The sequence below is a fragment of the Psittacula echo genome (assembly GCF_963264785.1).
Source record: "Psittacula echo genome assembly, chromosome: 2".
In the NCBI taxonomy this organism is placed as follows: Eukaryota; Metazoa; Chordata; class Aves; order Psittaciformes; family Psittacidae; genus Psittacula; species Psittacula echo.
The window spans coordinates 12,457,450-12,470,976 of NC_137737.1; the positions used below are offsets into that span (position 1 = coordinate 12,457,450).

The 13,527-nt window shown below is 38.2% G+C and overlaps 1 protein-coding gene across 1 annotated transcript in view; it reads right to left on the minus strand.

Moving 5' to 3' along the window:
* SUGCT (succinyl-CoA:glutarate-CoA transferase) overlaps positions 1–13,527 on the minus strand; it is a gene marked incomplete at both ends in the record, with an annotated part of 312,897 nt that overhangs the window by 265,564 nt on the left and 33,806 nt on the right. The window contains 2 exons of the mRNA XM_080610616.1: positions 581–724; positions 7,117–7,208. Of these exons, the coding sequence (XP_080466742.1) occupies positions 581–724; positions 7,117–7,208 (236 nt within the window). The remainder of the gene's footprint in view (positions 1–580; positions 725–7,116; positions 7,209–13,527) is intronic.

Here is a 13,527-nt window from a genome sequence, read left to right on the forward strand (position 1 = left end):
ATATGGTATACCTTCCATGATCAAACCATCTTTGTCTTTACAATTTTGATGAGATTTACCTTTAATGTGCCTAGAGAAAACACTGCATCTTCAAGCTTACTTTATACTTGAACTCCCAGAGCCAAAAGGCAGACCTCCTGGATTATATTACTTTGACACTTGGGTGATAATTGATTACTCAGGGTGATTTTGCACAAGTCATTCAGTCACTCTGGTGGTATTATTACCCAGTGCCACAGCCTCCCTCCCTACAGTGGTTTCACCATTTATGGTTGTCTATCTCAAATTGTCTATTACAGCTGTTACTTATAATCTCAGGGATGCTATAAACTTTGATTAACCCATATTTTCAAAGAACATGGAGGTCCTTTGTAAAACTAAAAACCAAAGGTAATGTAATAGTAACTATAACCACATCATATAAAATGGTCACTTACTAGAGTGGCAGAATAAGGAAACTGTCGTTAATAGCATTATTGTTGTCATTAGTTGTACTAACTAATCTGCATTAATTTATGTCAAAATAGTATGATTAGGTTCAAACATCTACACAACTAAAAGCAATGTTTAAAACCCATACCTGAGATGACAAGAGATTGCAGTCGATGTGCAGTCCTTTCCCCGTTTTATACCTCTGAAGTAAACCAGCCATAATTGCTCCGTATGTATACAACCCAGTAGCAAGATCTGTCATGGCTACTCCTGCTCTAACTGGCTCACCATCCTAAAGAAAAGAAGAAAACACCCCAAAACAAAGTAAGACAAACAATAAACAACAAAAAAAAAGGGGAGGGAGGGAGGTGAGAAAACAGAGGCGAATTATTACTGATATAGTACATTTAATACCAGACTCGTGAAAAAGGTGCTTACATGTTTTGGCATTTCAAACTGAAAGAAATGAGAGTATCCTTGAGTGAACTGAAGTATAAAAACCACCACTGAAAACCAGATATTCTTACAGTATCTACACAATACTCACAACTTCATGATGCTGCAGACTGCAAGTACTGAATGATTTATTATGCTATTTTTTGCCCTAATAACATAACGCTTCAACTCACCAACGCAAAAAGAAAAAAGATACTGTTAGAGACAAGAGAATCCAGTGAAAACTGAACTTCATTATGCCCAGAGGCCAAAGGTCTAAAAGATTTCCACAATATGCTGACCTAGTTCATGTGTGCTTGAAAGAACCATATTGCTTTGCTCTTCTCACTCTTTTTCTCCCTCATCTTCTGCCACCCCCCATCCCAGCCAAACCTCAGGTTTGTATTTTCCTGTATACAGACTCCAGGCTTCTAGTGGAAAAACAAAACCAACTTTGTTTTGTTTACACATGTACACATTACATACACAAATACATGCAAATTTTTGACCTCCTGACCAATAATCACTGAAAAGTTGTTGGTTCGAATACCTGTTTTCAGTAGATCATCCCTCTTTCTGGCACCAAGGGACAAATCTTCATTTTATATCATGTATTTCAGAACTTAGCTAATTAAATGGCACAAAATATAGCCCTTCTGTAATCAACAGCAAAAGGAACTAATTTCAGTCAAATTAGGCTTCTACACAGGAAAAGTGCTACTTCTAAGATGTTCTCCCATTTCCCACTCAGAAAAGTCTGAGGTCAGATTCTGACTTTAATTAGTCATGTCTAAACCGCTATATAGAATCATGCATTAAGATTGCAAGAGAGTTATGTTCACATCCTGCAACCTGCAATTCCACAGCAGTCCATACAATTTCTACTCTTCCTTGGTCTTTCTACCAAGATCCATGAGTAACTGCCATTTGTCACTCTTTACCATCCTCTAATGTCCACCTGTGCCATAAACCAGCCTGTGAGAGGATGCACAACTCTAAGTACCGTGAAATGGACTCATTCAGGTTTTAATCTCTATCCTGCAGAACAAGGGATATGAAGCTGCTTTATATGAAGAATAAATCTACACAGACATAGAAATAACTTTCCTTTAGACAGCGCTTTTCACAGCATCGCAGTACTTTTGTGTAGTTAATGTTATCCTAGTTCCCTGAGCAAAGTAAGGATCTATACAGTAGCTTTTATTCATCGTTTAATAAGTAACAAATACCGCTACCGTCCCTGCCAGCCAAAAGTGGTATTAATGCTCTGGTAGAAGGACAAGATGTAGCCCTAGTCAGGGAGAAAGTGCTTTAAGCAATCAAAGCTGTCATCCAGGCTCAAGGGCTGGGTTGAACCCTAACCAGGGACAGCACCAGGACCTGCCCTTTGTCCATCTGAAAAGATGAAGATTCACTCCAGTAGACCAGACCCTTTTTTCCCATCTCTGTGTTTTGCTATTGCTCAATCTTACCACCAGTTTACACTTTTATTCCTAATTTTTGCTATTCGCCAAATTCCTTATAATTTGTCAGCACATTCTGGCCCAGAGATAGCCACAACTTCCACATCTTGGAAGCTTTCCCAAGTATTTTTGTGTTTAGTTTGTTGGGTTTTTTTACCCACTGACATAATTTTTCTTCCCAAAATTACATCAGTAATATAAAAATTATCCATTAAAAATGAAAATTGTTCTGAAATGACATCCTTAATAAAACCATTCTAACTTCAGTAGTCCTTACAGATGGAAAATAGCTGCTGAAGCTAATATGAACCAGCAATGCCTATATTTTTTCAACAGCAATGAGCTATACGCCATGTGCGCTCTTTTGTTGCAGTTGGTTTGGTTTTAAGCTGAAGAATGGCCCCTCTGGTATTGTAGATCCCATTCATGTCTTGCTGTCTCATGTTCAGTGAAACGAAGATGTTTCTTTAGCAAGCAAGAATGCACCACTATAGAGATACTCTATCAAAAACTGCCTGTAATAATCCACTTGGAAATGGAAGGGGATTTGTACCCAAATTGGGTTTTATTTAATTAATTACAAGCTATTGCCTCAATGAGTCATAGAAATTTTCAAAGGGATATTCATTTGGCACTGGTGTATCTGAATATATTAGGAAAAAGCTTTCAGTTCATCAAATATAAAATTGGAATGCAGTTTTTAACCAGGAAATATCTATAAATTATGTCATCCAAGACAATAAAAGTGTCATCGGTGTAAACTTCATCTTTTTAGCATATTTTAATTTATGTAAAGAAACACTGAATGTGGCCTGAAACAACCACTTTCAGTCAAAATGGGTTTGTGGTACAGATTTACACAAAGCAGATCTGCCACAAATGCAAATGTTCAATAAACACTTTGGAACTTCAAGTTACACAGGTGCCCTACACTTCTAACACAGAGGTAATCCAGTACATGGGTAAGAGCTTGAGTTCTATGCAGGTTTCTACACAGGAAAACATGGTTTAAAGACAGCATTCTACTGTGCACTGCATGTCTGTTTTTGTAAAAATCAGCAAAAAACCATACTAGCACAAATGCAGTTGTTTGAGCCTATTCTGCAATATTGCAGAACTTGTAGCTTGATTTGAAGGTTCAGAGCTTTGCTCGGAAGCATTTCAAAGTAATCAGCGTTGTCATTCCAGTAGCAACTATTTCCTAGCAAAAAAAGATTAAAAAAGCAAGCTATTCAGGATTTCTTTATGCAGGAATCTTCATTCAGATCTTAAAAATCAGATGTATAAAGCACATGACCTTGTTTCCCTTTAAAGAGATTTACACTGAGTGCCAAATGTGATGTTATTGTGTATCTTTCGTGCATTCCACATTTGTATTACACTGATTTTATCCCTTTAATAAGAAGATAATTTGGACAAAATACACACATTTTAGTCAGAAAATTCTACCCTATTCCACTGTGGTCTCTTTACCGCTTCAAAAATTATAGTGTTACATGAAATAAACTACTGAAGAAAACAAACGTTACATATGTGACAGACTTAATGAAGGTTTAAGTTTTGCTCAAAATCCTGTGCTGTTAATATATTGATTGCATGGTTTAATATTAAGACATCACTGACTGGAAGAGCGGCCTCAGTACCCAATAAAGCTATGTGACCTGAAACAGTAAACTACTTCCCAAGACATTAAATCAGTAGCTAAATGGTTGGAACAAACTGAAATTTACAATATCAAATTTCTCTAAGCTAAGATGGAAAATATATTCCTACTAATTCTACCAAGTTTTAAAGCGTCAAATACAGGACATAATTTCAGTATACAGTTATTAAAAGGCTTTGTGAGGAGCTGTAAATATGTATTAACACACCTCAAAACTAAGCACCTCATTGATGCATTTAGGTGTTTTGTTGTTGCTGGTCGAATTCATTATAAGTTTCTTTACTGCATCAGCTGATACCTCTAAGACCATCCTGCAAGCACATTCAATGTCTTCTTTACTGAAGGGAAGATTTCACAGAGCAGTGTTACACTGAAGTTATGCTGGTTAACTATAGCTATCGCCATACAATACAAAACCAGCATCATTTGTTATAACTTTTTTCCCCCCAGTTCATAAGATTGGTATTTTCAATTATATTTTAAAGGAAAAAAAAAAAAAAAGTCTACTAAAATATCACAGAATCCCAGACTGGTTGTGTTGGAAGGGACCTTAAAGCACATCCAGTTCCAACCTCCTGCCATGGGCAGGGACACCTTCCACTAGAGCAGGTTGCTCCAAGCACCATCCAACCTGGCCTTGAACACTGCCAGGGATGGGGCAGCCACAGCTTCTCTGGGCACCCTGTGCCAGTGTCTCATCAGTCTCCTGTTAAAGAATTTCTTCCTACTATCTAATCTAAACCTCCCCTCTGTCAGTTTAAAGCCATTCCCCCTTCTCTTATCCCTACATGCCCTTGTAAAAAGTCCCTCTCCAGATTTCTGGTAGATAACCTTTAGGTGCTGGAAGGCTGCTGTAACGTCTCCCTGGAGACTTCTCCAAGCTGAACAAGCCCAACCCTCTCAGCCTTATATGCTTCAAATGACGTTAATTTTAGTATATCAATTCCATGTTATCTAGTCAACAAATAATTCAGGTTTAGTAAAGAAAAAAAAGCACAAAAAAGTGAGTAAGATTCTTTTTTCTTCTTTAGCCGCTTTTCCACAAGGCTATCTGCTTTTCTCAGAGCTATTTTTATGGAATTTTAAACACAACCCAGTCACACGAACATAAATGCAGAACATGGAAGATTTTACTATTAATAATTATTTTAAAATAACTTTCAAGCAAGCACACAATATGACTTTCAAAGCCACTCAAGTATATTTTCACTACAGTAACAGAAGGCACATTTGCTTCTTTGGAGTCACGGAACTTTAAAGCACTTGGCCTTTGAAACAAAACTGTCCCTCTGTACATCAGAAAATGATTTGGAGAAACTGATGAAATCCTGTATGACCAACTACAAATAAAGAGAAAAAAAAAAAGAAGCAAGTCTTAGCATATTTATTTTAATCATATAAAAGAATGACTAAGTTTGAATGAATTATTAAAAGCCCCCAGTGAATACCCAGAACTTTTGCTAACAATGATTAAATGATTCCTATGATTACATTGCCTCAAGTCCTGGTGAGGTGATGCAAACATCTGGATTTCCACTGTAGATGTTAACACAATCTTTTAATAAAATTCATCTTCATAATGGCCACTGAGGAATATTACTCTCATAATACAACTTAAATGCAGTTATTCAGTGTAACACTTGTATTTTCTGTCATTGCCATACCATTGTAAAGCCTCGCAAGAGTCCTGTTTTAATTTTTTTCAACATACTTTCCTTTATTCAACTGGTACTAACAACATTTACCTCTTTCTCACAGTTTACACTTCCACTTAATTTTGTTTGGCATATCTTGAGGTTGTGCCTGAAGTTTCTGGCATTGTATTGGAAGTACTAGCCTTCACTCTACAGACACCAAGGTCAGAAAGTAAATATTACTAATGTTACAATTACTGTGATCAGCCATTGCTTTATACATTTGAAAAGAAGCACCTGTAAAGCCTGCACTCAGCTTGACATCTTCTCATGTTCCGAGATGTGACATCCTATGAGTATGTATCATTACCATGGCAGCAACAGGCAGATAGTCTTAGGGTCTTAGGACATGAGGCAGAAGATGTTTCAGCTTACTCAGTCAAACAATGCTTGACTTTCCTTTGTTATTTTGGTGAGGTTTTTTAATAGGAAGGATGACTCTGGTAACAACAATTGCCACAAGCACAGAGTTGTGATGTTTGTCATGGTTCCCAGCAGAAAACAAATCTATTGGCAGAATATTGATCCTGCAGTAGAGTTACGTCCAGAGCATGTATGGTTAGCCTTCAACAACCTAGTCAAACATGAATGTCTGACACTAAGTACAGAAACTTGATGAACTCTATGTTTATCTAGGGCAGGCAAGCATCATACTCTGCACTACTGCTTCCAGGGTATCAGGAGCACACCACAGAAGACTAGATAATGTTTATGATGCATGGAACAGACTTGTAACACTACCTCAACTTGAGACAGACATTTGGAGACCACATTCCCTGCATCTGTAGGTGATTCAAGACAGCTTAAGTAAACGCCTATTTGACCAGCATTTTTCTGAGGTGAAGACACACATTTTATATATGCCTGGAATGCAGATACTAAAACAGCTCTGTAATGCTTCCTGCACTACTGCAACTACCAAAGATCTTGGAAATCTTCTTGGGAAGAACAACAAACAAAGCTTTTCCAGAACCACTAATGGCATCTCTCCACTTATTTTCAGGCAGGACGGGTGAAAAGACAGTTTGTCAGAGTCATCTGGGTGGCTTCACAATTCCCTCTCTAAGGAGGAAATATCAATATCAAAGCATGGATGAGACTTCCCACACATACGCACGGTTCTGTCATCCAGGTGTCAACAATGTGTCTATTACAGCTCTTGAAGTGACTACAAATTGACAATTTATTCTCTGGATATTTAGAATACCATTTTTCTTCCCTTTTCTGTTTCTCAGGCATTGGCTTTGCAAGCCTGGAGTGAGACAGCTGGACATAAGCCCTATAATTTCCTTAGATTCCCAGAGATAAGACCCCTTGTTGGACTTTGAAGGGCATAGCAGATATAGCATAAGCTAACTTGCTCCAAGCAGCACCACGTTTTAGTATATGGCACAAAGATTCTATTAAATGTGTAAGTTGAGCACCATACCTCATGTCCTGTGATATGCATGAGACCAGAAACAGCAGCTGCAATGGAGTCATATCCACCTCTCTGAACCATTGGACCAGTCTGACCATAACCTAAACCAGGAAGACAATAATCAGTAATTTAATCAAGGACAAGTACGACATAAACACATATTACTATTTTAGTACAAAAAAGAACTAACTAGCATTCTCTATCAGCTTTTGTTCAGAGTTATCAGATTGTACAATCAATGAATGCTATTGTGTTCTATTTATTCCTGCACATTTTTAAGAGTAAACAGTTGGATTTATGCTGTGAGGGTTGATGATGTGTTTGATCTTTATTTTAGATAGATTCCTGGCCCTTCATTCACTTTAGACAGAATTTCTTTTGCAATTTGCTGGGGCAGCTGAAGTAGGATTCAGATGGTATCTTTACTGGCCTCCACCTGCTGCTCAACAGAGCCATGTTGTCTGTGTTATATCTCCACACTGCCATAAGGATATCTTGAATTCCACAAGTGCTACTAAAATCATGACACTACGGTTGACACATGTATTTTTACCCCCCTTAGTTTTCCTGTTTTATTCCACATCTAAACAGAGCTAACTTCAAAATAAAATACTGTTTACAACAGAGGGCAAGGCTGGCCCTTTAGCAAGTACACACAATCTGTTTGCCATGAGTTAGAAGCAATGAAGTGCAGAATAGAGAAAACTAAATGCAGTTTTATTCAGCTAGAGAATTAACATAGATTAGCAGCTGTAGGCAGAAGGATGTTCTCTTCCTTTTCTCTACTTTGACTCATCATGTTCTTCTAAATAATCATCACAAAATCTTCCAGTTGAGGAGGTCTTACAGGATCAACTGAACAGGTTACAGTATCACATATCAATCCTATTCCCCTGCCAGAGATTAATGCCCATCAATTACAGTATAACTTCATAATTTAAGGCTGAAATTGGATGCAGTTAATGTACCAGGCCTGTATAACGTAATGACCTTAAGTGATCAAAGAGCCAAGTCTGATTTTCTTCTGTGGAGCCAGTGACCAACACAGAGGGGAGAAGCCAACATGGAAGGAGCAACATGTTTGATTGCTACTACTAAAACCAACAGAAACCATCAGAATCCTTACGAATCAGATTTAAGGGTCTTGCCTCAAAGAGGTAGCAAGTTTAAAAGCTATTCTTAGGCTTTCTTTTCCCTTCTCAGTTATCTCTAGCAGAAATCCCCTAATTACAGGAGCGAACAGGAGATATTTGTCACAGACAAGATGCCTAGTTTGGCTGGCACTTTTAAGGTAATGTTTCTGTATTACTCTCAGCTGTGAGGACAGTATCAAAACAAATATATATCAACATCCACTGCAAGATAAAACTTCCTGGATCTCCTAAATTCCTTTCAATTATTCACCCACAATAATCTTCTCTATATACAGACAGTCTGTTTGGTAGACGTGACAGTCTAAACACTGGGTTTGTTGATTACAACTCACAATTAGAAAACATTACTCATTGGAGTAATCTTCCGCAGTTCCTCCAGTTGGACCAATGCTGTTTGTATAAAATCCATAAACGACTTCTCGTGAACAGTGCAAAAGAACAACAGTTGCTTCAAACTGAAGTTAAAGCTCTTTGTTACTCCAATATTTAGTAAATAATACGAAGCAAAATGCTATCCACTAGCCATACTGATTTCTCCATTAGATCACAAACTATTTTAATTACCTGATGTTTTTGCGAATGCATTATATCCACATTGTGCAAAAGTTGAGGGGGAACTCAACTTCTACACTCCATGTCACAGGACACATCACAATACTACAGCCAACACACTGACTTTGTCAATGTAGCCTCAAAACAAGCATTACAGAAGAAAGAATTAAACCCTAGCAAATAAAATACAGCGGATCCACCCAAAAATGCTCTGGAGGGCTCTGACTAGGCATATACCATTATCTCATTGGAATGAACTGTAGCACTAAAACCATTTAAATGTGTGGGGCCACTTCAAAACCAGAATCTTGCTCAATTAAAAAAAAACAAAATCAAAACAACTTTAATTGATTAGTGAAAAGCACATTGAAGTAAGTGAGAAATTATGTACTGGCCTCAAGGATTAACAAAGAAAAGACATCTCAACACGTCTGCTCACACAAATGTTTTCATAAACAGAAAACATGTGAAAATTAAAAGTTCTGTACATAGAACAACTATAAAATGCTTTGCAATATCCTCCTGTTAAGGACAAACACACACCCCTCAAACACTATATTCAGGCAAGAAGTCATGCATTTTTCTAGTAGTATGTTAGCCATACAGGGTTTTAAGTCCTTTTCACACATTATAACAGCTTGGTTTCAAAATAAAAGTTATTATTTGGTGGCTTGATATTTAAAATCAGAGGTTCTAAGGAGTGTTTAATTAGTTTTCACAGGTCACAACAGATAAAAAAGAAAATACACACAAAATACTGCTTCTGTTCCGAATTCTGAATTGGCCAAGCTAGTATGGGAACAAAATCTGATGTCAATGGAAATGGTTTGCTCTAAGAACCATGGACATATAAAATGCCTGGAAGAAGAGGTAGCATCTAACTGTAAGAGTTAAGTGACAAATAGCTATTGCTAAAAATGAAAGATCTCATTATCCAGGCAAAAAGTAAAGGCTGAACATTATTTTAGTAAGCTATACAGGTCAGTGGAGCAAGCCAGTGCAGATGTTTTTGAAATAACTATGAATAGAAACCCAAAATGTTTAAAGAACACAAAATTACATTCAGAAAATTTTCTGACTGATGCACGGATCTCACCCACACACATATATGTATATATATATAAAAATATGTAAAACTTATTACAGATATAAAAATGCCACATGAAGTTTATATTTTGCCCAGTACTCCATGTTCTCACATTTGAATTCAGCATACAAAAGCACAGATTTGCAATTACACATGCTTAAACCCAAATATAAGTTCCTTTTTTATAGAACCATAGAATAGTTAGGGTTGGAAAGGACCTTAAGATCATCCAGTTCCAATCCCCCTGCCCTTGGGCAGGGACACTTCACCCTAAACCATGTCACCCAAGGCTCTGTCCAACCTGGCCTTAAACACCACAAGGGATGCAGCATTCACAGCCTCCCTGGGCAACCCATTCCAGTGCCTCACCACCCTAACAGTAAAGAACTTCTTCCTTATATCCAATCTAAACTTCCCATGTTTAAGTTTTAACCTGTTACCCGTTGTCCTGTCACTACAGTCCCTGATGAAGAGTCCATCCCCAGTATCCCTATAGCCCCCCTTCAGATACTGGAAGGCTGCTGTGAGGTCTTGTTTTTAGCACAACTTATTTAGTGGCTTATCAAGTTTATACAATGGAAAATACTTAAGGCTAAAAAGAGAATCCCTGATGAATACAGAAAGAAGAGATTTTACAGTGATGGTCTCTGAAGGTGAGACAAGGAAAAGGGTTACACTCTTGCTCTGAACTACCATCTAGTGGAGTTCACCTCCAGAGGCTACAGTCAGTATTTAAGACGACTCTACCAGTGGAAAATTTATTGTAGTCCCTTAAGTCCAGTTAAAGTATTTTTATCTTAGGAAATATATTTCAGAAGAGAGACAAGACTTTCAAACTTAATTTAATAAAACTAAGAGTTTTTTGAATTATTAAAATCATTCAATTAGCATGATCATAAATCATTCAACAAGCAATCTGGAGAGGGGCTTTTTATAAGGGCCTGTAGGGACAGGACAAGGAGAATGTTTTTAACTTACACAAGGGACACTGAGATTACACATTTGTTAAAAATTCTTCTCTACAAGGGTGTTGAGGCACTGGCACGGGGTGCCCAGAGAAGCTGTGGTTGCCCCATCCCTGGCAGTGTTCAAGGCCAGGCTGGATGGGGCTTGGCACAACCTGCTCTACTGGACCAGGAGGCAGCAGGGGGTTAGAACTGGATGAATTTTAAGGTCTCTTCCAATCCAAACCATTCTGTGGTTCTGATTTCAGACGGAGAGAGAGAAACATAGATGCCTAATCTCATATAAAGCTTTAGATTTATGTGAAAGAGAACCTGGAACGAACAAAATCAAGTTGCACTCTCCTAAGTCCCTATTCAACTCCCAGAATCCCTATTCTACATCTTGCGCTAAGAAGTCAGCATGTATTCAGATACCTGCCACAATCCAGATCTCAAAATCGTTGCAGTGTGAGCTGGTTTGCTCTGCTGCAACATGTAAATCAGTTTCTCAGTCAAACTGAGCTAGAAGACCAAATAACCCTCAGTCAGATCTCCAAGTGACTCCTAATAATTGTCATTGCCAAAGCATTATTTAATCTGCATAGCAAGCATTTGAAACCACCAGGAACACAAACTCCAGCTGTCCACTGAAGGACTTTTTGCTTACTCAGCACAATCACTTACATCTAACTCTTCCTATTCCTGTCCTGACCCTGCAGTCAAGTCTATCCTCTACATATGAAAGTGTACCTTTGTTGTCTTTACCTTTTTGTGAGCAAGAAAAATGAACTGGATATGATGCAAGTATGAAAGAACAAGCTGTACAGGCTACTTTGTATTGGCTTCAAGGAAACACAAGCCTCTAGGGTAAGCATTTACAAAGTGAATGCCACAGCTTTCCACCAGCAATCCTGTATCGTCATCTCGGACAAGAACAGAGAAAGGACTGGACTGGCTGTATAAACCATCCTCTGCTTTTCAGAACATTCCAAGTGGTTAAAGAAAAATTTGCAGCTGGAAATTCTGAAAGACTATTCTTAACTAAGATCTCCACTATCTCTTTATTAGTACCTAATTTTCTTTTTTCTTCATATTTGGGGGAATATGCCAACTAAAGTTTCATAAAATAAGGCAGCTAATATGGAATAATGGAGCTCACAGCTGTTCTAAAAAAGCCTCCAGTTGATTGATGGGCAAATCTTTGATACAGAGTAACAAGAGAAGGCTCAAGGTGCCTAAAAAAATATTTATCTAGCAGAAGTGAAAGATAATCACATCAAGATAAACAGTAATTTATCACAGAATCACATAACACCAGGCTGCAAGGGACCTCAAGGATCACACAGTATCACAGTATGTTAGAGATTGGAAGGGACCAGCCTTTCTTGGCAAAGCATGGCCTAGACTAGATGGCTCAGCACCCTGCCCAGTCACATCTTAAGTTGTTCAGTCCTGGGGAATCCACCACTTCCCCAGGGAAATTCATTCCAATGGCTGATTGTTCTCACTATGAAAAATTTTCCTCGTGTCCAGTCTGAATCTTTCCAGGAGTAACTTATGCTCATTACCCCTCATCTTTTCCATGGGACTCCTTGTAAAAAGGGAGTCTCTATCTTCTTTGTAGCCACTCTTTAAATATCGGAACACAGTGACGAGGTCTTTCCTGAGCCTTTTTTTCTCTCAGCTGTACAAACCCAGCTCTCTCAGCCTTTCCTCATACAGTTTGTGGCCCTTCTCTGGACCCTCTCCAGCCTGTCCACATGTTTTCTGTACAGCAGGGACCAAAATCAAACACAGTATTGAAGGTGTGGCCTGAAAAGCACTGAGTAGAATAGGGAAAAAAATGTTAGAACTGCACCAAGATCCTCATTGCTAGCTGGTGGCATTACAGAAGTAACTTTATGCAAAACACTAACTGCGATTGTTTGAAGATTCTTTTGGTAAAATGAATTGGAACAAATAAATTTTCTATAAATATTGGCAATATATATCCATTCTAACGAAAACTAAGAGTGAGATTGCTGCTATTAGAGAAGTGGCTGCCACATCCCTGGCAGTGTTCAAGGGCAGGTTGGACAGGGCTTAGAGCAACTTGGTCTAAGTGGAAGGTGTCCCTGCCCATGGCAGGGTTTTGGAACCAGATGAGCTTTAAGGTCTCTTCCATCCCAAACCATTTTGTGATTCTATTATCCAATTAAATTGCACCATTATTAAGACATCACAATTCCTGACAAAGGGAAGGACTGAAAGTATTTATTTCCCCCAAATTTTTCAAGTTGGATCAAACAGACATAATAAAATAAAGACACTCCTCAATGGGAAGTAAATCTCAGCTACTTCTCTGGGGTTGGTGTGACATTCCTGCTCTGATGAAAGGGGGCCGGTTAGTCCGAAAAGCAGAAGTCACCTCTGACACAGTGAAGCTAATCATTTCTGTGTTTAGTGTACAAGTGCCATGTGATGGCACTCGAGCTTTGGAACATACCACAGGAAAAATATCCGCAGGCATCATATGGGATAAAAGTTTGGGAAAAAAAAATAACATGTCATAACAAACTACTGCTAGTTTATCCACTTTAAAATGGTCAATATATTCATCACATAAGAGAGACATACTTTGCTTTGGAATCTACCCTAAGTGATTCTGTTCTGAGAGACTGAAATAAATATTATGAAGTGAGAA